The sequence below is a fragment of the Hyperolius riggenbachi genome, chromosome 7 (assembly GCF_040937935.1).
Source record: "Hyperolius riggenbachi isolate aHypRig1 chromosome 7, aHypRig1.pri, whole genome shotgun sequence".
Classification (NCBI taxonomy): domain Eukaryota; kingdom Metazoa; phylum Chordata; class Amphibia; order Anura; family Hyperoliidae; genus Hyperolius; species Hyperolius riggenbachi.
In genome coordinates, this window is record NC_090652.1 from 95105883 (window position 1) to 95133080 (window position 27198).

General features: G+C 45.0%; 1 protein-coding gene across 3 annotated transcripts in view; it reads right to left on the reverse strand.

The window, feature by feature from the left end:
• The window catches only part of CRAMP1 (cramped chromatin regulator homolog 1), a 79144-nt gene extending 74545 nt beyond the window's left edge, over positions 1-4599 (reverse strand). The window contains exons 1-2 of one of the 3 annotated variants that reach the window (XM_068244380.1): positions 4362-4599; positions 1735-2033 (exon numbers count right to left, since the gene is read on the reverse strand). In XM_068244380.1, the coding sequence (XP_068100481.1) occupies positions 1735-2032 (298 nt within the window). In that variant the 5' untranslated portion in view covers position 2033; positions 4362-4599. Of the gene's footprint in view, positions 1-1734; positions 2034-2538; positions 2623-2821; positions 2877-4361 lie in introns of those variants that run through there. The other 2 variants (XM_068244381.1, XM_068244379.1) reach the window with 2 other exon arrangements.
• Positions 4600-27198: the final 22599 nt, after the last annotated feature.

Below are 27198 nucleotides of genomic sequence, written 5' to 3' on the forward strand. Positions count from 1 at the left end.
AGGTTACAATTACTGGATTCGGATGTACTATTAAAAAAAAAAAAAAAAAAAAAAGACCAGCATGCTGGCAAATGTATGTTCAGCAACAATAAAGCAGATGGAGAATATGCGTGTCTGGCCACATATAACCAGTAGGGATGATAAATGAAATGCAAATAAGTCCAAGTTAATACAGAATTATGCAAACTTCGAATGCAAATGTAAGCAGCTTGAATATGTCCCAGGCAAATGAAACTGAGGTGGTAATTCTATTGGTCCATGTTCAAGCTGCAAATATTTGCATAATTCAGCATCAACCCAGAGTTATTTGCATCTCGCTGACCATTCCCAATAACCTGTTTTAAAGGACAACTAAAGTGAAATGCACATGGAGGTGAGTATATTTATTTCCTTTTAAACAATACCAGTTACCTGGCTGCCCTGCGTAACATCTGCCTCTAATGCTTTTAACCATAGACCCTGAACAAGCATGCGTCAGGCGTTTCTGGCAATATTGTCAGATCTGACAAAATTAGGTGCACACTTGTTTCTTGTGTGATTCAGACACTACTACAGCCAAATAGATCAGCAGGACTGCCAGGTAACTGGCATTGTTTACATGGAAAAAAATAGAGCAGCCTCCATATTCTTCTCACTTCAGTCTTCCATAAGCCACTGTTACTCAAAGAATACAATTTTTGCATAGAGACTACAAAGCTTGTACTCCTAGTGTCCAAGCTTCAGATTCCATTCAGTCCACCATGAGCATGGAGTTAGTATGTTGACCCCATCCATGTTTGCATGGGTTTCCTCGTAAACACAAAAAAAAAATAATAAAAGGTATTGCAGTTATTTTTACACTCTGGTGGGAAATTACATTGTGAAAATCAGTGAGGCGTAGTTATTGAAGCAATCTATAAAACGCACCGCGAAGAAATAAAAATGTTAATATACTGTAATTTAACGTAAAAATAATTTACATTACAGTGCATACACACTTTATAGACAAATATATGTGTGATTAGCTGAGTAAATTCTAGATACGCGAAAATGTCACCATGTCAAATTTAGTTGTAAACTATTATTCAGAAATGTTGTATTCCAAAATGTACATATATACAGGGAGAGAGGGGAACAAAGCAGGAAAGTGTACGTATGTATTTCAGTCCAAAGTACATCTTGTTAAAAAAAAAAAAAAATTATAGGACCCAGAAAGGGCAAAATCACACTTGCAAAATTATTATTAATGCTGAAATATGATCATTGCATGTTGGATGCAATATCGTACATTGCATGAACTATTTTTTTTTTTTTTTTACTATTTTAATTCTGCAGTTAAAAATGTCACTTCTGTTTCAAATGTCATTGTTGCAAACTACTATTCTAGCATTTGTGTTAATATAACCAATGCAAAGTCACATGCACAGTCTAAATTTAGTCCAATATAGTTAAAAATAAATAAATCTTTATTTTGGCCAAGAAGGGCAAAACTCACACTTGCAATATTATTTATTATGATTATTTCTCCATCATTCTGCACCTCTGAGAGAATTTGGCACAGACAGCAGAAGTCTACACTTTCAGTGAAGAAATGGAAGCATGGCACAAACATATCAACACATCTAAAAACAAAACAAAAAAAAAAACTAAAACTAGACAGCATATGAAAAATCCCTTAAAATGTAAAAAGGGGGCCTGCATAAATTCTTAATCCCCCCAAAAACTGCTTTGGGCAAAGTGTGGATAGGGGTATACCTTTGCTTTTGGCTGTAGTGCTTCTCCCATGGCTGTAGGAATCTCTCCTCTGCCGTTTGCTGTGCGGTCTGACGCTGGAGCGCAGAAAATGATGCTGGTCCTGCTGGGTTTTGGAGGGCTGCTCAGGACTGGTGACCTCCTTGGCCTCTTGGTTGGGGGTGTCAGGGATGAGGGGGTCACCCCCTTTTTTGTCCTGATCTTCCAGTTCTCCTGCAGCCTCGTCCTCCTCTTCAGCTTCTGGGGATCTCTTATTTGGCTTCTTCAACCTTTCCTCCCCAGTCTTTAGCTTCACTGTCATCCTAAAAACGAAGCAAAATAACAGGTTAGGCGGGCAGCCAGTGAACAGCAGAAGCAGTGGAATGGACTGCTGGCCCTCCTGCACCCCAAAAATGCCCTCACACCCTCAATTCCAGCCTGAAAAATAAAGTTCTGGAGAGAGACAGAGAAAGAGCTCCAGAACAACATGGCCGCCATTGTTCGTGACAAATCCTCTTCCCCTGTCCCGGCTGCACAAGGCTGGCTGAGAGCCCCTGGGAGCCGGGGGGACGAGGTACCCTGCCTGACTGGGCAGTAGAGGGGTCCCGGGAGCGGATGCCAGGCTCAGGGGCGGTGTGGAGAAGGCGGCAGCAGAGGGAGATCGGGCTGGTTTTGTTGTTTCTCTGGCTGAGCACAAGAGAACCCGACATGATGATCAGCAGCAGCCGCCTCTCGCGCAGCTCACTCGCTATAAAAGTACTTTGGGGCGCCCGATCGCTTCCCATTTTAGTGTCCCCGGCACCCCCGAGAGCCCCTCTCCCTCCTCACCCTGGATCGGTGTCACTCCGAGCCTCGGTGCGCCCGGGATCGCTCATTATACCGAAGGAGGGAGCAGCCAGCTCTGCGCCCTCTCCTCTGCGTGTCTTACTGGCCGGGGCTGGAGACTCGATTCCACTAAACGCGCTCTCTGCAGCCAGGCGCAGGGGGACACCCCTCACTCAACACCCCATAACTCGGGATCGGAGCGTCGCAGCCACTCGGGACCAGGCGCAAACTAAAGCCAAGACCCTCAGCTTTCCAACGACACATCGATCTCGCCGGAGGAACGTACAGATCTTTAACAAGAGGTTGCCAAAATAGGGTCACCCACGGCGCGTTGGGATTTGTCTGAAAGCTAAACTTTGCTTGCTACGTCATCAGCCTTTGCAGCATTTGAAATTAATTTTTCAAATGTCAACAGATCCCCCCCACCTCCATGGCACCCCAAGATCTGAGACCACCAACTGCAAGCCCAGTAATGTCAGCACCCTAGGAAGTCACAGCACAGATATCTGCTATTAATCAGATCGTAGTTTAGAAGGAGCATATAGCATCTGTCGCCCCAATCATCAAACATGGAGGCAGCCAATCCATAATAAAGACGTCTAGCAAATAAAACTGTTGTTCTATTACACAAATAGAGAAATCAATCAACAACAGATCACATCAAAGTGCTCCAATACAGTTTAGAAATAAAACCAGTTATAATAAGACACAATGTACAATGTAAACAATGCTTTATAAGAATTGCTCCCTTGCACTATTGTAAGCCAATCAGAACAACCAAAAAGGCAGCAAATAAAGACCACAGATACAAATAAATCAATTCTATAAATATACATTTGGATTGGTGTAGAATTAACGTGTCACAGCTATATCTAGAAATGCATAATAGTTATACATAATTATTATCCAAATCCAACATCAAAGGCAATGAACTGCAGCAATGCAAGTCACCAGCAAGATATAAACGCTGCCAATATTCCATAAAGAAACGTGTAGCAAACTAGGAGATACATTTATAGCACAAATGATATAAAAAGTGTCATGTTAATTGAATTAGAATACAATATTAATAAACGTAAAGCCAAAAGCCTTTCCAATAGCAGATATTGATAAGCAATAATAAGTAATAGGACATTTAAAATACAGCTTTATATAAAAAAAATCCACATTCTTTACATGCAAAGTTTTTAATAAACTTCAAAACAATGTATCAGATCCATACAACAGAAACCAGCTGCTGACAACCATTCTGTTTCCTCTGTTTATACTGTGTATTTTCAATGTTGTCAAGCCTTCTGTTTTCTGCCACTATGTGAAAATGATTTAAGGGGTGATCTAAAGAAGACTTTTAAGCAGGTGCCTAGGGCCCAGATGTAACTTTTTTTCTTTCTGATTTAAGATTATCTAAATGATCCTTAGAGGGAGTCAATGCTTACTACCTTGCCTAGGGCCCCATTCCATCTCCCTTCTCATGGCCTGCCAGGTGCCATTTGGTCAGACAACATAGAGATGCAACATGCAGGACATAAGCGTGATGATTGGGTGGGCAAGATATCAGGGCACCAGCAAAAGCCTTGCACAACAAATCACGTGACTTGCATCAGCTGATCACTGGGACATATAAGGGTTAGCCAGGTGTGATCAGGACATGACAGCTGGGTAAACACTTCCAGAGTGGTCCTGATTTATGACAGCAGCAGTCTCAGCACAGGGCAGACCATCACAGAGGGGAAGGATGCATGCTGGGAGTTGTAGTTCACCTGATACTGTATAATATAATGACAGCAATAGAGGTGTGGGAACGATGGATGGTGAATCTTCCTCACCTGATGGGCGGCCTCCTGAAGCTCGCCCTCTGCTCTGCAGCTCCACAGCCCCCAGGCTTGCGCGGATACTGCCCGAGCTCCTCCGGAAGTCATCTAAGGTACATTCCGCCCGCTCACAGCTTCCGGACACCGACCCAATCCTTCCTTACAGCCCGGAACCGACCCGCGTCCGCATCAGACAACAACCCGCGCCAAGCAAGCCTGCCAAACCAGGCCACGCCCTTCGCAACCCAAACAAACGCGCCCACTGGCCTGCATGCCGGGAGGGGTGTGGCTGACGCCGACGCAACCAATGGACGTACGCAACGCCAGAGAAGCGCTGAGAGTCATGGGCGCGCAGGGCGGGGATAGTGACGTTACAGGACACAGGACGAGAGCGGGGATTGGCTGCTGAGTGTAACCAGTGAGAAGCAGCGTCTCTGCGGCGAATCAGCCAGGGGTGAGACATTGGTTCCCTGTGCGGATCCTACTGGCTGCTTGGTGTGTGTTTGACGGGGATAGGCGTGCCGGAAGCGATCTGTCATTCACTGGGCAATGGGCATATCGCTATAGGAAAGCTTATGATTATCCTGTGCTGGGCTGGCCATCAAGGGCATTTCTATAGGCTTCCGAGGGCAGCGAGTCATCCAAGACAAAGACTCCTGTCAAAGCTCCTCCTGCCTGATTTCCAGCTCCCCAATATTAAGCAAATACCCAACTGTGGAAAGTTTCTTGTTTGTTTGTTTTGTATTGCTGTCTCTGTCAAGACATCCTGTCTTGATCGCAAGCAGGTGAATCTCTTCACTGGGGAAAGAAAAAGCAACAATTATTACCTTTATTGCAGCATAGGGAAGAGTTAAAACGTAACCATGTGAAGTTTGTATTTTTCCCATGCATTGTGAAATCTTATTGGCTGTTGTGGTTCCGCCAGGTGTGCAGGGGGAGTGTGAGATTCCCAGAACATTTCTTCACACGTGATAAGGAGTCTGTATACCAAGTTTCGTTGAAATTGGTCAATGCGTTTTGAGTGATTGTGGCACGTACACACACACACAAACTTCTGTTTACTTATCTAGGATTTGGGGATGTGGGAGGAAAATAGAGTGCTCAGATGTAACCCACATAGACATAAGGAGAATATACAAACTCAGTGCAGATAGTGTTCTCAATATGTGACAAAAGTTTTTGAGTTTTAATGGTAGTATCAACCTTTCTGGCATTATTTCTTTAAAGAGAACCTGAGGCGGCATATTGAAATCTTAATAGGACCCAGAGGCATGCCATGTGTACAATGACATGCCTCTGTCATTCTATCGCCGCTGCCAGCCCCCGCCTGCGCTCTGTTTCCCCACTTAAAGGTCGCCAGGCTAGCGACAATCTGCTAGGTCGCAGCTTGGCTTCCTATTGGAGGAAGCTGGCGGAGAGCAGAGGGGGGAGCCTGTTATCGAGGAGGCGGATTGACAAAGCCTCACATAAAGCAGGCTAGCGACAAGCAGATTGTCGCTAGCCTGGTGATCTTTTAAGGTGGGAAGCAGAGCGCAGGCAGGGAGCATGTTAACGAGGGACGTTGCGGAGGGCTGGCAGCGACGATAGAATGACACAGAGGCATGTCATTGTGCACATGACATGCCTCTGGGTCCTATTAGGATTTCAATATGCCGCCTCGGGTTCTTTTTAAGCATTGATTGGTTAGATGTGGCAGTCCAGGGAACTCTCAGTGGCTGTCAAACCCACAGTTCAAAAGCATACATTTTTTTACACATGACCTTATTTATAGTCTAACCTTCACGCCCATATGTTACTACCAAGAAGACGATAGCTTTAACTATCCTGACCTCTATTAGTAAAGTGACATCTCTATCTTTTAATATCTTGTCCAAATTTGCAATAGCTTTCCTAACAAGCATCTCTTAATCTCATAATTGTGGGAAAGAGGCACCCTGATGTTGATAAATCTATTACAAAACAGATAAAATTAAGAAAATGAGGTGGCTTACCTCAGTAACGAGATCTTTGTGTAAACAGAGTTGTTAGCACAGGCAACGAGTTTCGCAGGTCTGAGCCCGCTTCATCAGGCCAATAACCGTGCCAAATGGAAAATAGCCGTGCAGCATAGGGAGCCTCCCTATGAGACGGCTTTTTTTTTTTTCATTTGTCACTGTTATTGGCCTAATAAAGCGGGCTCAGATCCGCGAAACGCATTGCCTGTTCTAATAAAAACTCTTTGTTTACACAAAGATCTCGTTACTGAGGTATGCCACCTCATTTTCTTAATTTTTATCTGTTTTCAAATAGTTTTATCAACACCAGGGCGCCTCTTTCCCTCAATTGTGCTTTTATACCCCCTAACAGTGTCTGTTAGACGGGTCCAGACAGACCAAAAGTGGTTTTGACCACAGTGGACACTTGTTAGTTTTACCAAGGATAGCGACCGCATCCTGGTCCGTTTGGGCCACCCCGAGTGGAGTCAAATTCATTTCGCCACCTGCTTTCTGTGGTCGGTTGCCCCTCTGCAACCCGCCTTCGTGAGTAGAACATTTTCTTACAGCTAGCTTCAGTTTCAAACATATTGCACTGTTGGGCTCCCATTTTGTCTCCTGTATTTTTTTAGGGTGTCAAGATACCCCATCTCTTCACACTCTTAATCTCATGGCTGCAGTCATTATCTGCAGAGATCTTCGATCCCAGGAAGATGAGATCTGTTACTACTTTTCCCCCATCTATTTGCAGATGGTTTATGACATGACTTTAGTTTTCTAGATGTTAAGCAGTAGATCAGCTGTGGCACTTTCTTGATTGACATTCATGTCTAAACTCTTCAATCCTTCTCAGTTTCCGGCATCACTTCTACTGTGAAGTCATATGGCTGCATACACACATCCAATTTTGATTGGCCAATTTTACCACCCTGTAGTATGACAGCCAACAGATTTTGAATACTATGAAAAGATTGGGTAGGTAAGCTATTACATGGTAGTGGTAAAATTGGCCAATTAAACTTGGATGGGAAGTTGCAGCAAGCATAAGACGATAGCACCAACCTGCTCCAAAATTACATTTACTCCATCAGTTGTCAAGTTGATGTGAACAGCGGAGAAAACAACGTTCTGCCCAGGGAGGTAGGTGTTTAGGGGTGGTGGTACCGAACAGCTAACATCCGTTTTGCGCTCTCAACAATGCTTGGTCACAGCTAGCGCAGCCCTGGCCTTGATCGTGCTCCCATGGCCAGAAACGTTCTGCACATGTGCAGTTGCAAGTTTTATGAACTGTGCTTGTGCAGAACACGATCAAGGTTGGGGCCGTGCAAGCGCAATATCCCATAACAGGGCTCAGTCAGACAGCTTTCAGAGGGGCACAGCCGCGGAATGCAGATGCAGTGTACCAGGAGTAGAGCGAGGGAGATAAAGGGTTACAGGGGCTGGAAGAAGCCCCAGGTAAGTTAAAGGGAACCTAAACTGAGAGGGGTATAGATGTTAAATACCAGTCTTGGTGATCTTTGGCTGCAGTAGTGGCTGAATCACACATCTGAAACAAGCATACAGCTAATCCAGTCAGAGCACCTGATCTGCATGCTTGTTGAGGGGCTGTAGCTAAAAGTAATAGAGACACGGGATCAGCATTAGAGTCAGGCAGCTGGTATTTTTTTTAAAGGAAAAGTCCATATCCTTCTCAGTTTAGGTTGCTTTTAAAATGACTGCCTTTTGGTCACTCAATAGTAGCTTGAATTTTCATGGTCATGCAGACGCAGCCTTTTGTGTACTGTTGAGAGGTAAATTGCAACCAGAGGATTAATCTCCCAATGTTACTGAAAGTCAGAAACCAAAAAAACAAAACCTGTTTAGTAAACATGAGCTGAACTAGAGGAATGGAAGAGGCGGTGGACAGCTTGTACTGGAAATAAGTTGCCCTGCACCTGAAGGTACGGGCTTTGATGTGGTGTTGCCTCGGGCCCTTGAATGAGAAGTTTCTTAGTATGCATCTGTGTTAAGGTTTGTACACACCAAACAACTATTGTTGCCCGTTGGGGATCAGGACACCATCCCCTTGGGTGACATTGCTGGGCCGACCTGAACAGATGCATGTCAGCTGTGTAGCTGACATGTTCTGTTGCTATGTTGGGGTGGGGGGGTGTAGTGCAGTGGTGTAACTACAATTCATGGGGTCCCCCTAGCGAAACTTTGATGCCCCCCCCCCCCTCGCCCCCAATCTTCACACCTCTTCTCTTGCCTTCCCATGGTGCCCTTCACAGCCTTTTGGCTCATATTATAAGGTCCATAAAAGAAAAGTGACCATCAGGATCTTCACACACATAACAAGTATAGCCACAAAAATGCCTGATCTGTGATATAGTCCCATGTATCGGAGGAAGGGAAGGATAGTAGCTGGAGGCTCCCTACAGCTCTAGGCCCCCTTGCTATCTCAGGGCTGCTCCCCTCTAGATACACCCTTCGCGGCATCTTCAAAGAATTTGGCCACCGCTCGCCCAAGTTGATCCACTGAACGTATTGCTTGCAGAGCAGCTGACGCTAATTGGTGACCTCTGTACACATGGCCATTGGCTGAGGTGGTTATTATCATTCGCCTCAGCTGACTTTAGTCAGGCGTGTGTATGAGGCTTTACACATTATTTATTTTACACAATGCATTGCTATGTCCATTTATGGTTTTATTTGTGTCTAGACTATTTCCAATGATTATAGACCATAACTACAGCATACATCTCATGATTGTACCCGAGCAGCAAATGGTTGCATTTGACTGTCCTTAAAGTAAACCTGAGACAAAAGGGATAAAACTTTTTACACATACCTGGGGCTTCCTCCAGCCCCCTCCACGCAGATCGCTCCCTCCCTCGCTACCGTCCTCCTCCACCTCCTGGATGCTCCGGTAAATGCTCCGTTAGCTTCGCCAGTTGGGTGTACTGCACATGCGGGACCCCATAGCGCTCCCGTTGCTGGGAGCATTCTGCGCCTGCACAATGCTACTGCATAGGCACAGAACACTCCCAGCCGAGGGCAGGGCCAGGCCGAGGCATAGGCTGGAGCAGGGCGCAGTGTAGGAGGGGGCGCACAATTCATTCAGCTGTCATTCCTAATTATGTTTGAAGCAGAAAGAAATAAGAAAAGATACATGGAAGTGACTACAAGCCAGATAACTAGAGATTAAGGTGTTGTGGGCCCTGGGGTGCTTCTTAGTCTAAGAGAAATCAGTGTGTGACGGCTGGGATGGAGGGGCGCACTTTGGTGTCTCAGCCTTGGGTGCTGGAGGACCTTGTCCCGGGTCTGGCCGAGGGAGCGCGCACAGGCGGACTGCACCTCCGCCGACTAGCCCCAACTGGCCGAAGACAACGGGGCATTTACCAGAGCATCCAGGAGGCGGGGGAGGACAGCGAGGGAGCGATCTGCTGGGAGGGGGCTAGAGGAAGCCCCAGTTATGAATAAAACTTTTACACCCTTTCATCTCGTACACTGAATCATGCAGTTCCGGAAAACCTTGGCTGATTGTTATTCTCTGGATATGAAAGCCTGGAAGTGTCTTGTTGCTACAGCAGATCATCTTTTATTACAGTGACCAGGTTGTCTCTGTGCCTCTGACCATCCTATTCCTAAGTCATTTTTGTCTCCATTTCCAATGTTTGCAACCATTCCATTACAGTATCTTTGTTCTTTCTTCCCTCTTTCTGTGTTGGGCAGATAAGAGAGAACATGTCGGGCACATCTAGTGGATTTATTTGGAACTGCAGATGTTTTTTTTTTTTTTCTACAGCGTATGCTAAGGATAGTACACGCCTCTGTTATCCTACAGACGAGAAACTTCTAGAGAAAATGTCATCACATTTGCTGACGGAGTAGGATTAGTACATTATTTTTATCATGGGACAACTTTCTTGCACACATTAAGCAGAATAATGGCAAATACCTTCTGTTTTAAGAAGGCAAAATTATATTTACCATAACCTTTTTAGTAACAGGGCTTTCTTTTTGGTCCCTTACAAAATCCTAGTGGTTCTGGCTTACCAGGAACTAACTGGGTACTCAAAATGCATTTACTATAGCTGAGAGCTACAATATGCCCTGATCAGGCCTGTATTTAGGGTTTATGCTGCCCTAGGCACTTCAGACCTATGACACCCCCAAAGACATTGGATGTGGGCCACTGCAAAAATGGAGGTGGCCACAACAAGTGGTGGACGTGGCTAATGAAAATCTCCCAGTAAAAGTGCAACCCGAAGTGAGTGGGCCAGGGTTTCCTACCCAAATATGAGTAAAGTGACCCTCAAATAAGTAAGTAGGAAGTGTTCTCACCATAAATACTCATTAGCCAGCGTTTTCTCCCACAAAATTGTGGTAAGTATTAGACTGTGAGCTCCTCTGAGGACAGTCCGTAACATGACTTTGTACTCTGTAAAGTGCTGAAGAAGCTGTCAGTGCTATATAAATACAGTACATAATAATAATATGGTAGGGACATTAGACTATCACTATGGTAGGCAGGGGCGTAGCAATAGCCATAGCAGCTATTGCAGCCGCTATGGGGCCCTGGAGCATAGGGGGCCCAAGTGGGCACTTAATGTATTCACCGTTTATTTTTTTGTGTTTCTCCACCCTCTAACTTTGACTCGATGCCCATGAACTATGAGCAGTTTTGATTGCATGATAATGTAAATTGCCCATATAGTTCATAGGGGCAGGTGGCATTGCTTAAGAGTGCCTACATCTGTGGACCCCATGAAAGTTTTGCTATGGGGCCCCATGACCTCTAGCTATGCCACTGATGGTAGGATTCGATTGCAAGCTCCTCTGGGGATAGTCAGTGACATGTCTATATACTCGGTAAAGTGCTGCAGAGGATGACGACAGTGCTGTATAAATACATAATAAAAATATGGTAGGACATTATACTATGGCAGAATTAGACTGTTAGCGCCTCAGAGGACTGTTAGTGATATGACTATGTACTCTGTAAAGTGCTGCAGAAGATGGCAGTGCTATATAAATACATAATAAAAATATAGTAGTACACTATACTATGACTGTGGCAGGATTAGACTATGAGCTCCTCAGAGGACAGTAAGTGACATGACTATGTACTCTGTAAAGTATTGCAGAAGATGGCAATATACAGTGGGTTGCAAAAGTATTCGGCCCCCTTGAACTTTTCCACATTGTGTCACATTACTGCCACAAACATGAATCAATTTTATTGGAATTCCACGTGAAAGACCAATACAAAGTGGTGTACATGTGAGAAGTGGAACGAAAATCGTACATGATTCTAAACATTTTTTACAAATCAATAACTGCAAAGTGGGGTGTGCGTAATTATTCGCCCCCCTCAGTCAATACTTTGTAGAACCACCTTTTGCTGCAATTACAGCTGCCAGTCTTTTAGGGTATGTCTCTACCAGCTTTGCACTTCTAGAGACTGAAATCCTTGCCCATTCTTCTTTGCAAAACAGCTCCAGCTCAGTCAGATTAGATGGACAGTGTTTGTGAACAGCAGTTTTCAGATCTTGCCACAGATTCTCGATTGGATTTAGATCTGGACTTTGACTGGGCCATTCTAACACATAGATATGTTTTGTTTTAAACCATTCCATTGTTGCCCTGGCTATATGTTTAGGGTTGTTGTCCTGCTGGAAGGTGAACCTCCGCTCCAGTCTCAAGTCTTTTGCAGACTCCAAGAGGTTTTCTTCCAAGATTGCCCTGTATTTGGCTCCATCCATCTTCCCATCAACTCTGACCAGCTTCCCCGGGACCTTTATTGAATATTATTAAACTGATCTTTTCCCAACTTCTTAGATTGTAAGCACAAATGGCCAGTATCCTTTTCTCACCATATCCTAGTTTGTAATTGTCATGTATGCAAGTTTATCATCTGATCCACCCCCCCCCCCCCCCCCCCCCCGCCATTTGTTGTACAAGTTGGAGAAATGTGATATGGTTGTTCCTTATAAATATACTGTATATATAAAGGATGATAGTAATGATAATCCTCTGATCCCCACAACCAATCATCTAATCCAGCAGCCTTTTCTTTCTTCCCTCAACCCTGTTAGGCTTCAAAGTCCTGCATGAAGCCACTTTGCTTCATGTTACCCTGACAACGAGCAAGGCTCTCACCTGACACAATGCTACCAAAAGAAGATGCTCATTAGTTGTACTGACCTGAAACACCCGAGAGTTTTTGAACAAAGAATACTCACTAGCCAGACAGGTCTGGAAATTACCACCAAGGATTGCTTGCATGTTCCTGGAGGAAGGACGAAAAAAGGACGCTGATTAATGGATTAAAGTTGGGAGGCAGCCACTCCAGATGCCTTATGTTTGAGGTAAATCCATATGACTGTAAAATCACAGCTCAATTATACTGTAAAATACCATATTTACATCATTTAGGAAAATGATTTGTTAGGCCCAGCATTGAAATAGGAACTTTACCAAAAAATAATAGTAGGAAGAAATAAATAAATCAATAAACAAAGAGCTTCCCAGCGTTGTAACCCTAATTTATGCAGTACCAGGAACTTAACTGATCCACCAAATGTGCATTATCAGTTCAACAAAAGAAGGGACTGGGTCTCCACCTGGATGTCGCCCAAAGAAGGCCAATTTATCCAAGGACTGCCACTGTATAAAGCACAAAGTTTCGGTCTCTTGGACCTTTCTCAAGTGCTCAACTTAATCAATATATTGCAAAAGTGAAAAGTTACAAGATAGATCAAGAAATGATTGACATTCACCATGCAATTCGTTCATGTTGTTTGATCCACAGTAAGTCTGTGAGTCATCATCTTTACTGCTGGCATGCAAGAAAAGAAAAAAATAGACGGCAGCAACTGCCATTATCTATAAAGACCAGGCATGAGCTTCCGAATTCCGCGGAAGCTAAAATACCGAAATTCCGCCGGAATTGAGGTTTCCGCATGGTTCAGCGGAATCCGGAAACGTCAAACCGCAATGTGGAATAATGCGGAGTTCCGGCAAAATCGGAATGAATTGACCAATCAGGAGATGCAGAATGAGTTGACCAATCATGACAACAAGCTTATGGACGCGAAATTCCGCCTGGGCGCCACCCCCCAAACAGTGCGCATATAAAAAAACAGCATTTCCGTAAAAAAAAGGCTGAAATTTACGAAAGTACACTTTTCAATCACGTTTCCATAATATACAACAACTTTATTGATAATAGACAACATAGACACAATCATTCAAAAATTACGGAAGTCTGGATAAAAATTACGGAAAATACATGCGGAATACCACGGAATACCGCCGGAATGTGCCGGTATGCGGAACTTCGGTATGACGGTATGCAGAATTGTCCCGGAAACGGAAATGGGCTCTTCGGACCATGCCTGATAAAGACACCCACTAACAATGTGATTGGCTAAAAGGTTGATTTTGTTTTTTTCTTTTTGAAAATATATATATTTGCACAGAGGGAGATGCTGCTTGCTTTGTGTGATGATTTGCTCAGCTGCCTGTGCAGGCAGGCAGCCTTTTGACCATTGGCCTCGATTCATAAAAGTACTGTCGGTAAGGTAACGTCGAGCGGGGAAACACCGCTGTCGGTATTTCAGCCTTCAGGGTGTTAATTCATAAAAATGTTGCTAGTTGTGACAGGCGTGCGGAGATATTCCGCTGTAGGCAGGCGTTAGGCTGTCGGGAGACATGCGGAAACAGGAGAAGCAGGCGGAGTCCCTCCGTGCAGTGTTCTCTCTGCAGCTGCTTGGGAGGTCTGTCCCATTCACTGCAATGTATTCCGCACGCTTCTCGCCACATCAGAGGTAGCGGTAATACCCGTCCGCATACCGCTACCTCTAATCTTTATGAATTGACTACTTGTTACTTTTGTTATGATAATCACCGCTCAAGGCGGTGATTTATCACTCTGCTCGCGAATGTCGGCTTTTCATGCGGAAAAAGCCTTTATGAATACAGATTTTGCTGTGTGGTCGGTAAAGTAAGCCGTTTTCAGCATATCCGCATGCGGCAATGCTTTATGAATCGAGGCCATTGTGTAGGTTTGCATGCTGCAGGACTCTGGAAAGAAGAGCTTCTGTCAGTTTTGCAGCTTGTGCTTGCTGAGGAATTTGCATACGTTGTCATGCAAATTGCCTGGCCACATTCATTGGAGGTGTGTACTATAAGTACTACGTGTGTCCCACAATGCATTGCTGTTCATAAGGATTTCGTCCTATGTAACACTCCTGGTGGGGTGTCAGCCTTACTCTCTGTTTGAAGATCAGCTTAGAGTAATTCCTGAATCTGCGCTAGGCAGGTTTTCCCTAGTGCAGTTAGGATTGTTTATCTGTTTGTTTGTTCTGTTGCCATTGTCCTGTCCCAACGGTGGTCGACAGGAAATGGTTCTGATCTCTGTTCTTAGAGTATAGCTGGTGCAGCGGTTGCTACCAGCTATCTCTTCTGTTCTGTCTCTTTGGATCGCGCTAGCCACTTTTCGCTAGCGCTGTGGATCCTTCTGTTCTGTCTCTTTGGATCGCGCTAGCCACTTTTCGCTAGCGCTGTGGATCCTTCTGTTCTGTCTCCTGGGATCGTGCTAGCCACTTTTCGCTAGCGCTGTGGATCCTTCTGTTCTGTCTCCTGGGATCGCGCTAGCCACTTTTCGCTAGCGCTGTGGATCCTTCTGTTCTGTCTCCTGGGATCGCGCTAGCCACTTTTCACTAGCGCTGTGGATCCTTCTGTTCTGTCTCCTGGGATCGCGCTAGCCACTTTTCGCTAGTGCTGTGGATCCTTCTGTTCTGCTACTCTGTACCTGGATCGCCCTCGCTTCTCGCTAGTGCTGTGGATCCTATCTCTCGCTTGTCCCTGTTTTCGTGTGTCTGTCTTGTCTGCTACGACCGCTTGCTGGAGGCTCGGTGAGGTAACCGTTAAGCAAGCGTTCGCGTCCTCTGTTTCATGTTTGTCTATCGATGATTAGTTAGGCGTGCTTGTCTCTATTGTGCTTATCACATGCTGGAGACCGCGCATAACCGCGTGCACTGTTGCGAATGAGTGCGGTGTTCGCGGTTAGCTAGCATTTGTTATTTTCCGCATCTTCTCATTGTATTATTTGCTGTGCCTTTGCTACCCTCGTATTCTATTCTGATCTGCCTTGTGTCACGTCTGGCGATCGCACCTCTCGCGATTGCGTTCCTATTTCATATCTGCTGTTGTGTGTGCGCGGTCGCGGGGTGGCGACTGGATTGGCGCACACACATACAACCTGTCCCTTTGCTCGTTCTCATTCGCAATCGCCTCTCTTTCGATTGCATTCTGCGCTTCGTACAATTCCTGTCTGGCATTTGTGGAGGTACAGAGGATTGGTTCCTCTGCACTCCCCAGCGCCATCTGCCGACAGGAATTTCCCTCTACAGGTGCGTAGCACCTTTTGCTGGGTGCCTGCAAATATACGCTTGTGGAGGATTTCCGCCGTATCAGCGCACGCGTTGTGCGCTGATCACGGAGAAAGTTCCACAATCGTTACACTTTGCAGTTGAAAAAAAGCTGTTATTACCTACAATGCAACAAAGTTCACAGACATGAATCTGTCAGGGCCATGGGCATGACATCACACTGTGGGAAGGGTTTCACAACAATATCAGCCACACAGTAGTCCATGTGATGATCTATTTGAGCAAAAGGTAAAGATTTCTTGATGAAAAGGGGTATAGGCTACTGATTGGGATGAAGTTCAATTCTGATTTAAATTCCTCTTTAAACTCTGCATTTTAATGCCCGAGAAAAACACTCTTATGTGAAATCTTTATTTATGTTAAATGGTAGAATACCAAAAAGGTGTTTTTGGCATAACAATTTAGAGAGTCAGAGTAACCACAACATGCTAAATTGTGCCACAGTAAAATGATGTGTAGAGGAAACGCAACCAAATGCCCTCCTTTGCACTGATGTCTAATATATAATGCTAATAATTGCTAGAAAAACACCAGTAGAGATTCTGAGTCCATTTATGGTTGCCAACCTAACTTCTGAGAACACCATGATTTTAGTGAACATAGGTGAATGATGGGTAATCACTGTAATATTATATTTACCTATTGCTCTGAAATTTAATATAAAAGACACCAGCAAGACCTGGAGACAGGTGGACCTGGGTATAATAAACACCATTAAGGAGGGATTCAGCTAGAGGCCCAAGATGGGGGTCATAAGAGACAGGGTGGGGGGTAGAGGACAAAAATAGTGAGGATAAAAGAAAGGTGGGGTTAAGAGAAGAAGATGGAAAAGGGGGCAAAGGAAACCCAGGATGTCTTTGGGTGTGGATTCCTTCATTGCATTCCAGTGGTTCTGGAGGTAGGTTTAGCTTTCATGAACAACAAAGGGACATTTTGCATATTCAGCAGTGATGCATTATGGGACACCTCATATGCTCACTCCAACCTGAATAATCGTAAATACCTTCTGTTGTAAGAAGGGAATGGTAAGGCTTATGACTTTGTTTTGTAGCACTAGCAAAGATGATTAAACCCACAGTCAAAGGCTGCTGTGGGATCCTGCAAAGGACCCTTTAGAATCTCACTGCAGTCCCCCTGCTTCCTGGAGTGCCTGCTACAGGATGGCATACTTATGGACCAAAAGCTCATCAGCGTGAAGATTTAATTTTTGTAGTCATAATGCCTTGCGTAAGACTCTGGTGAAGACCCGTAGTCACTTAGACACACTTTGGCAACACCCCAGTGGAAGGTCAACGTTTCTCACCAGCATAACAGTTATGAGAGAGGACAGAGGAGGAAGCAAAATACAATGGAACAATATGGAGTGAGCTAGGTGTGACCTAATGAGATCAGACGTTATTGGTGCTCTGCGAGCTTGATTTTAGGTTCTACATTTTTCAATTTTCTGCTTGCTGCTTTAAAGTTGTGCACACCTGCTCACTCCATATTGTTCCATTCTATTTTGCTTCCTCCTAGGTCCTCCTCCACATGTTTGGGTAATCCATGCTCTTGACACGCCCCCTTCAAGTCAGCATATTTAGGATTGGCCCAAAGCATTCTTTGGCTCTGTGGAGGGTGTAGATTTCAGTGGGTCGTTATACTAGTCAATTTGTTTAGGTAACTGTGACTGCTATCATAGCGTTCACAGTGACTTTTATGAGACCTGCTGTATATTTACATATTTTTCCTTTCTTGTTCATAGTTTAGATTTCTAAGGTAATGGAGGTGGACAGAGGGGCAGACCCTTTTTGCACTTAGACTGCCCTGCCCTGTTTTCCGAAGCCTGGACTCCATGTGGCCAAACAACGGTGCACCTGTGCCCCCTCACCCATCTCTCTCACTCCCCATTTAAGTGGAGTCAAAGCACCTTTTATGTGCTGTGGATTATACTGTCACATTTGTGAATGGAGTAAAACCGTAGATTACTCTTGGATAGTGCACGCTTCTTCATGCCTGTTTCAAAGTATGTATTTCTCCTGGTGTTTAAGAAAACATCCTGTAAAACCTGGCCTTAATTATAATTTGCCAACTGATCTGGCATTTTCTCACAGCCTTCTTCTCTGTATGATCTCAGAAGTATTTCCCTAGGATGGTCTGCAGAAGAAAAAAAACAAGTGTAGTTCTCCTGTTAACCACTAGCTGTGCCCTGAACGCTCATTCACACTCACTCAACACAAAAACAGCAAAGAAGCAACAGTTGCAACATCAAGCTTACTTGCGAGCTTACAATCTAAAGGATGGATTTGTTTGATCTGTTGAGGTCAGTGGTACACAAAGTCCTGACCTGCATGATTTTTCTGGACAAACGGACACGTTTCCTATGGAAGCCTATAGTGGCAAGAAACCGCTATCCCTCCATTCAAAGGCCTGATGCGCCACCTGCATCGACGATGGTCTCTGACAGTTTATCGTTTTCAAAATATTTTTTCTGTACAGTTCAAATGCAGAGCACCCGGGTTGTCATGTATCTGAATGTAGCTGTGATCACTCTGCTGCTATTAGCTCTGCATCCTTTTGCTGCCACTCTGCAGATTGTGAGACAGGAGGGGAATGCCGCTGGGCACGGGACAGTCACTCCCAGCAGTCTCGGCAAAACCGGGACGGTTGGGAGGCATGTCTAGTACTGTGAGGTAAAGGCAAGACTAAAGTGAAAATAAACTGATGCAATAAAACATTTTCTACAGTCCTACTCTTAAATAGCGCCAAACAGGCGTTGAGCTGCTCTTCTGTTCCCATGCCAGTACAGTTCGTTATTTTAAAGTAAAAGTGAAGTGGGTCAGGACAAAATTGGCGTGTCTGAAAAAGCGCCATGAGGTTCCGATTTTGGCCAGTATAATATCAGTAACATTTCCATATATTCTACATTGTAAACGTGTAAATTACCGTAGTAAAATATCAGTAAATAATACTGATATTTTACTACAACTCAACCTAACATTATTCTCACACAGGTTTCTCCCTTCCCGATGCTTAAAATTAAGCGCCCCACACCCACTCATGACCCTTAACCCCCCATGTCTTTCCTTAACTGCCCCCTATCCCCCCTTGCCTAACCCTTAAACCCCCCCCCCCCCACACCTAATCTTAACCACCACCCCCCCACGCCTAATCCTTAAAAACAACCCCTCCATGTCTAACCTTAAATGATAACTGCCACTCAAAGCAATCATGATAATGTTAGGGTGTCTCCATAGGTGCCATTATAAATTGGGCTATACTTTGAAATTTGGGTGCCTGCACCACCCAGTATATTATACGGCGCGGGCAGAAAAAATTCACAGTATAGTCCAGGACTGGGCAAAGTTTAAGTAGCCTGGGCCACCAGCTGCGGACCGTATTCCTTTTTTCTTAATCTCTCTCCCTCCTTGCAGAGTAGCAAGCAGAGGGTTAACTCACCCAATCACTAATCAGGAAGACCCCCCAGTCATGCTAGGGTTGGTCATCCCTCCAGTCATCCCAGCGTTGTCTGTCCCCCCCCCCCTTCCCCCCCCTTAGTTAAGTCAGGGCTGGCCATCCCTCCAGTCATCCCAGCGTTGTCTGTCCCCCCCCTTCCCCCCCTTAGTTAAGTCAGGGCTGGCCATCCCTCCAGTCATCCCAGGGTTGTCTGTTCCTCCAGTCATATCAGGACTGACCATCTCGGGGTTGTCTGCCCCCCCCCCCTTAGTTATGTCAGGGCTGGCCATCCCTCCAGTCATCCCAGGGTTGTCTGTTCCTCCAGTCATAGTAGGACTGGCCATCCCAGCGCTGTCTGCCCCGCCACCCCCCCTTTAGTTATGTCAGGGCTGGCCATCCTTCCAGTCATCCCAGGGTTGTCTGTTCCTCCAGTCATAGTAGGACTGGCCATCCCAGGGTTGTCTCAGTCATAGTAGGACTGGCCATCCCAGGGTTGTCTGGAGGATGGAAGGATGCCAGTAGAGAGTGATAGGTTGAATAGCACAGTTAGTACAGGTATGAAGGATGAGGATAGTTGCGGAATGAGATGGGAGGGAATATGATACAAAGAACACCTGGTAAAATGAGATTTAGAGATTAGAGAGGAAAGAGAATGTTCAGAGTGGAGAGACAGTGGATAGAGAGCAAGAAGTGAGGTGTGAATGGAATTAGATGGCTGTATGGAAAAACCACTATGGATTGGATTTTGTCAATTTTATCAGTGAAGCATGCTGCAATTTCTTCAGCTGATAAGCATGAAGAAGGAGGAGAAGGGGGGGGGGGGGGGGGGGGGGGGGCAGAGAAGAAAGTTAAAAGTGCTGAACTGCTGAACAAGCGCTATGGATTATGGGATTGGAAGGATATGGAAGAAGAAAAATATGACTTTTGCGGATGAGAGAGCATTTTTAGTATGAAATGAAGTCCTCATTTGTGTTGTATTTTCTCCAATGCCGTTCAGCTGCTCTATAGAACCTTTTCAACTGTTTGGTAGCTTTGGTCAGCCAGGGTTAGTGACTGACACGATGAGGACAGACATTGGTAAGAGGTGTGACGGCATCCATGACTTGTGTGATTGAGCAGTGGTAGTGTGTAGTTGCCGTGTATGGGTCAGTGGAGGATGATGTGAGGAGAGGTGCCAGGGCATCAGAGACAGATTGCATGTCTAGGTTGTGGTAGTTTCTGCTTATATGGGAGTGTGTTTGTTTGTGCCAGTGTAGTAGGAAAAGAGGAGAGAGAAAAATTTAGAAAGTTATGATCAGAGGGAGGGGGTGGAACATTAGTAAAATCAGTGATAGAACTGAGACAAGAGAATATGAGGTCAAATATGAGGATATAAATCCAAATTGTACGCTGGGCACTGCTATATCTGCAATTGTGTCCAGCGCTGCGTAATATGTTGGCGCTTTATAAATACAATAAATAATAATAATAATAATAATAAATAATTGCAGTAGTTGGCAGCACCCAAATTACCAGGCATGGTGCCCAAATTAGCTGCCTCGTCTCCAGTCATTCTAGGGCTACCATTCCGTCTAGGAATCCCAGGCCTGCAGTCAAGCCAGTAATCGCAGGGCTGCGCATTCGTTCAGTAAGCATCTCGTCGAAGTGCAGGCCAGGGCTATTGTTCTGCTTACACCTCTCTTTCCTGGACAGAGATGGCGGCATAAATCTGGGTTAGGCACTGCCCCCTGATCCCGATAGAACAGCTTGCTTATAAATTTAACCCCCCCCCCTTCTCCTTTTTCTGTCCTCGTATGGACATGATTGCTTTTTTTTAACCGTTTTATTTTCCAAATCTGCCGTTTTTTTCCTTCTTGTGTGGATGTTGTCTTGGGCAGTTTAGACGGCTTCAGCCTCTCCCGTTAAGTGGCAGGCATTGCGGCCTCTAAATGGGGCTTAAATATGCGAAGGGGGGTACCCTTATTGCCACTCCCTTTGTGCTGTGAGCCGGTTACTGCCGGCGTCCATTCAGACATTAGTTGCTACCGTCTTCCGCTCTCCTCTTCCTTTTGCCTTCCGGGTCTGGTCGTGTGACATCAGGAGATCTCGGCGTCCATTTAGAGTGGAGCAAGGACGTCATTCCCGGATGAGTTGCCTGCAGGACGCTAGTGCGGGTGCAGTAGGCTTGCTGCGGTACCGCTGTTTCCTATGCCCAGGCTGCTTGGTGGATTTGCCCGGCAGGAGGATCGCTCGGATAAGGAGTTTCTGTAAACAGCAAGGTATTTGATAGGTACTTCAAGACAGGTAATATATTTTAAACCTTTTGCCTTTTTCTGATGTACTTTGTTTTATTTGCCTTAAAGAGGATCTGTAACATCAAGAGATCCCCTGGGGGGTACTCACCTCGGGTGGGGGAAGCCTCCGGATCCTAATGAGGCTTCCCACGCCGTCCTCTGTCCCACGGGGGTCTCGCTGCAGCCCTCCGTACAAGATGACGTCATTATTTACCTTCCCGGCTCCTGCGCAGGCGCTCTGACGGCTGTCGCCTCCGAACTACACGGAAATACCCGATCGCCGTTGGGTCTGCTCTACTGCGCAGGTGCAAGTTTCCGGCGCCTGCGCAGTAGAGCGGACCCGACTGAGATCGGGTATTTCTGTGTAGTTCGGAGCGGAAAGCAGCCACAGCACCCCCGCTGGAGCCAGCAAAGGTGAATATTGATTTTACAGTCGGGCCTGTCGCCGGCTGTTCGGAGGGCTGCAGCGAGACCCCCGTGGGACAGAGGACGGCGTGGGAAGCCTCATTAGGATCCCGAGGTGAGTACCCCCCCCAGGGGATCTTTTTGAGGTTACAGAGTCTCTTTAAAGAAGGAGGATTCGGCTATACAACCCTCAAGTATACAGGAGAGGTAATGAGTGATTATTAAATCACTCGTTCTTAAGACACAGCATCAAAGGCGCCATTCTAAGAGACGTTCTCCCAGTAGGAGCAGATCTCCTAGGAGATATTACTCAAGCAGACATTATAGCTCACGTAGAAGTAGGTCTCCAAGGCACAGGCACCATTCTAGAGACAGGAGAGCTCCTGGTAGAAATTATTCTCCAGAATACAGACCTCGCAGACACAGATCGGGAAGACGTTCTGATAGTCCTTATGAGAGACAAAGATCTCCTCCTGGACCAAGCAGAGAGCAAAGATATTCCCAGCCAGAAAGATCATGCTGCTGGTCATGTGGTCAACCGGCAATGGCAGATAAAATGGTATGCGAGGCCTGCTTTATGGAACTTGGGAGAGAAAAAGAAACAGACAGTCAGCAAGTGATGACATTTATCCAGCAGGCGTTGCAAGAATCATTTGACAAGTTGGCGGCTGCTCAGGCTCCTTCTGGTATTCCGCAGGGCCAATTAGAGGTAGCTTCCACCTCTGCAGGATTACCCCCATTGGGTTTTGACTTGGCCCTTATTCCAGAGAAGGGAACATCACAGGAACCAGATAAATACTATCCTCACCTGGATAAGCAACCAAACAAATTCCCTTTTATGAAAGTGATTAAAGATATATTTTATAAAGAATGGAATAAGGTGGAGCAAAAGCCATCTCTAGCAAACCGATTTGCTAAACTTTATCCCTTAAGCGAAGAAGATGCAAAGGTCATGGAGTGACCAGTGATAGATGCATCGATAATGAGATTAGCTAGACATGTCACTCTGCCTATGGACAATGCGGTTTCATTCAGTACCCCTCTAGACAGAAATGTTGATACCGATTTAAAAAAGGCCTTTCTGGCAGCTGGAGCCGCCTGTAGACCAGCTGTGGCATTAACTTTTTGGGCAAAGGCGGTGAAGGTGTGGATAGATAATATCGAAACAGCTTTGAATTCTGACACTGACAGACGGGATATTATAAAAGCATTATATGAGCTGAAATTAACCAGTGATTTAATGGGAGAGGCAGCTATCGACACCATCAGATCATCAGCAGAGCAATGCTCCATAATGTGACTGCTAAAAGGACGCTTTGGTTTAAACCATGGTCAGCGGACCAATCTTCCCGAAATAATTGGTGCAAGATTCCATTCGATGGGAAACATCTATTTGGTCCTGAGATGGATGGGGCAATAGCGAAAGTGACTGGAGGAAAATCTGGATTGTTGCCACAAAACAGAAAAACTAGGCCCTTTCGTCAACAAACAGTTAAGAAACAATATTCAGGTTTTCAGCAAACTAAGTCCTATAAGCCAGGTAAACAGTTCAATAGAAATTGGAAAGGGTCACAATTGTCCTTTCTCAAGTCAGGAAAGCCTGAGTCAACTCTCGGTTCTGGACAAAATCAGAAGTCATTCTGAAGGTGCGTCCACCCAGTTGGTTTCCGGTGGGGGAAAGATTGCACTACTTCTGAAAGTCCCGGGTGGAATCAATAGAAGATACTTGGGTTCACAAAACACTGAGAAAAGGTAACTCGTGGAAGTTCAAGAAGACTCCACCAAAGTCAAAGTTTTTGGAAACAATGTTGCCAAGGAACAAACTGAAAGGACAAGTTCTGATGGATTATGTGGACTCATTAGTTCAAGTAAGAGCAATAGTCCCAGTTCCCCTAAGAGAAAAGGTTTCAGGAATGTACTCACCCTTATTCGTAGTTCAGAAAGCTTCTGGAGGACGGAGGCTAGTATTAGACCTAACATTTCTAAACAAGCACATAAAGATTTGGCACTTCAGGATGGAGTCGCTACAAACTATAATAAAGTTGCTGAGAGTGAACAATTGGATGACACCAGTCGATCTATCGGATGCTTATCTACACATACCCATAAAAGACAGTTTTCAGAAGTTCCTCAGATTCTCGATCAAAGATCAACATTGGCAGTTCCAGAGTCATCCTTTTGGCCTGTCGACTGCCCCAAGAACTTTTTCAAAGGTACTTCTTCCAGCAATAGCCTCATTGAGATGCAGAGGTCTGAGGGTATTTCACTACCTGGACGACATCCTTCTAGTCAATGAAGATCAATCAGTCTTACTACAGCATCAAAAGATTCTGGTGGAAGAGTTACAGAGACTAGGTTGGTTAGTGAACTTTCGAAAGAGCCAACTAATTCCGTCCCAGGATATGATCTTCTATGATCTTACAAGGTATGCCTCCCAGATCAAAAGGTGATTGCAATGCAGCAGAAGGTCAAGTCATTGCTGGCACAACATGCCATATCAGCAAAACAGTGTTTGAGTCTTCTGGGGACCTTTTCATCTGCAATATCAATGGTGAGATGAGCGCATTGGCACAAGAGGGTGTTTCAAATCTTCTTCTTGAGGTCCTGGAACAAGATGAACTTGTTACAGAAATTCGTACTACCCCTGAAGGTGAGAAAATCACTGTGGTGGCGGGCTATCAGAGTCCATCTGAAGTCATGTCACCAAATTCAACAGCAGATTCCTATAGTGATAACAACAGACGCAAGTCTGCAAGGATGGGGAGCCCACTGCAAGGGATTTTGTGTCCAGGAGAAATGGAGAGTCCCTCAAGTACAAGTTCCTTCAAATCTTTTGGAGCTGAGGGCAGCCTTTTTAGCACTAAGGGACTTCCGTCATTTGATATTAGGGGAATCAGTACTTCTCCAGACAGACAACATGACAACTGTCTCCTATATCAGGAGCCAATGTGGAACAAGGAGTCAGTCTCTCTTGCAGGAAACCACCCACATCATGGAATGGGCACAGAAGAACTTGTTGGATTTGACAGCAGTATATCTGCCTGGGCAACAGAACATCCTAGCAGATCAGCTCAGCAGGCACTTTTCCAGTGTTCACGAGTGGTCACTGAACCAGAAGGTATTTCAAGAAATTGTTCTGAAGTGGGGATTCCCACAGGTGGATTTATTTGCATCAGCCAAGAACTCGAAAGTGACCAGATTCTATTCACACCTTCATCATCCAGAAGCCTTAGGGACAGACTACCTGTCACACCCATGGACTTTCAATCTCGGGTACCTATTCCAATAATTATGAAGTTCCTGCAGAGTCATGCATGATCATTGCTATTTTACCCTACAGGCCGAGGAGACCATGGTTCACACTACTGTTGGAACTGAGTGTCGAGGAGCCATGGAATCTTCCAATGATTCCAGATCTGCTCTCTCAGGGGAACCTACTGTATCCAAATGTCAACAGTCTCAGTTTGACGGCATGGAAGTTGAAAGGGAAAAATATAGAGCCCTAGGATGATCTGAGGAAGTCATTTCTACTCTGTTAAAGGCAAGAAAAAGATCTACAAATTCAACATACCATAGAGTATGGGAGAGATTTGCAACATTCGTTATCACAGAAGGCTTCACTATGCTTATACCTAATGTTCATCACATCCTTAACTTTCTTCAAACCGCAGTTGACAAGCAGTTGAGTCTATCGGCAATTAAGGTTCAGGTATCTGCCTTATCTGCTTTAACGAATGAAAGATGGGCCTTTAATCCTCTGGTACTACAGTTCATACAAGGAGTTCCAAAAATTAAACCTCCCAGAAAGCCTTTTTTTCCCCAGTGGGACTTGTGTGTGGTAATACAGGTTCTATCAGAGCCTCCATTTCATCCTGTTGAATCAGCATCCCTATGGAATATAACTTTGAAAACTATCTTCCTGGTGACCATAGCTTCAGCAAAGAGGGTTTCAGACCTGCAAGCCCTGGGATGCTCGCAAAACTTGCTTCAGTTTTACCCGGACAGAGTGGTAATCAGACCAGTGATTCATCATGTCCCAAAGGTCGCGCTACCCCTTTTCACAAGAATTGACTTTACCAACATTTCCAGTGGACCATGAATGTCACCCTGTATATGTGGGTAGAAGCATAAGAGCTTACTTGTATAATACAGCCTCTTTTAGGTCAACGGATCATCTGTTTGTGAATATTCAGGGTCCTAGAAAAGGGACGGCTAGAACAATTGCTAATTGACCGGTCAAGTTAATTCAGCAAAGTTACAGATTGAAAGGGCTAGAAGTTCCTGAAGAAGTTCATGCACATTCAACTAGGGGATGGCTGCTTCTTGGACATCCTTTACGAGGGTTTCAGTTGATACTATTTGTAAGGCCTCTAGTTGGTCATCACCACATACTTTCTTATCACATTACCATGTTAATCCTGCCTCTGACTACGCTAAGTTTTGGAAGAGCTGTTTTGTCTGCAGTTGGAAAATAAATTGTCTTGTGTTTTGCATTTCCCTCCCTCGTAGTGTGATTTTTTTTTTTTTTATATCCCAGATGTATGCCACCATCGCTGTCCAGGAAACGGGAAAATTGAATACTCACCTTCCGGTAAATTTCTTTTCCTGGAACAGAAGATGGCATGGCAGCATACGAATCCCACCCTCCTGTCCATTCGAGGACTTATTTTCACGAGAATGGCTGGGGTCGGGTTTTAAATTTATAAGCAAGCTGTCCTATCGGGGTCAGGGGGTGAAGCCTAACCTAGATGTATGCTGCCATCTTCTGTTCCAGGAAAGGAAAATTACCAGAAGGTGAGTATTCAATTTTCCTGTTTCATGCCACTCTGTACTTTTTTAGGGATGGTTGAGACCAGCGAACCATGGTTTATAAGTATGCCCTTGGAAACCCTGTATGAGGGAGGGAAAAAAGAGGGAGAGAGAAACGTATTTTTTTCCCGATAGCTTGGTATTGGAGGCAGAGTTGTTCCTGTATATTTGAAGCATGCATATATTATTTACAGATTTCATTTGTATTTATTGATAAAGAGAAGGGGAACGAGCTGATAAGGACTGCACAACCACATAACAGTGAGAAGAGGGGTAGTAGCAGCATCTTGCGCCATTGCTGTGTCCAATCGCTGCAGCGCATTAACAGTATCACAATCCCCGAAAGTTGCTAGAAATCACGTAATATATTACATGGACTTGGCACACATGCGCAGTTGCTGTAATTTTGAGCTGCCCAAATACAAGCTACGGCACAGAGAGCTGTCAGAGCTGTTTACCTGTACGGATGTTCTCATTTTCAAACTTTTTCAAAGTGTGTACTCCAGCTTCTCATAGTGTG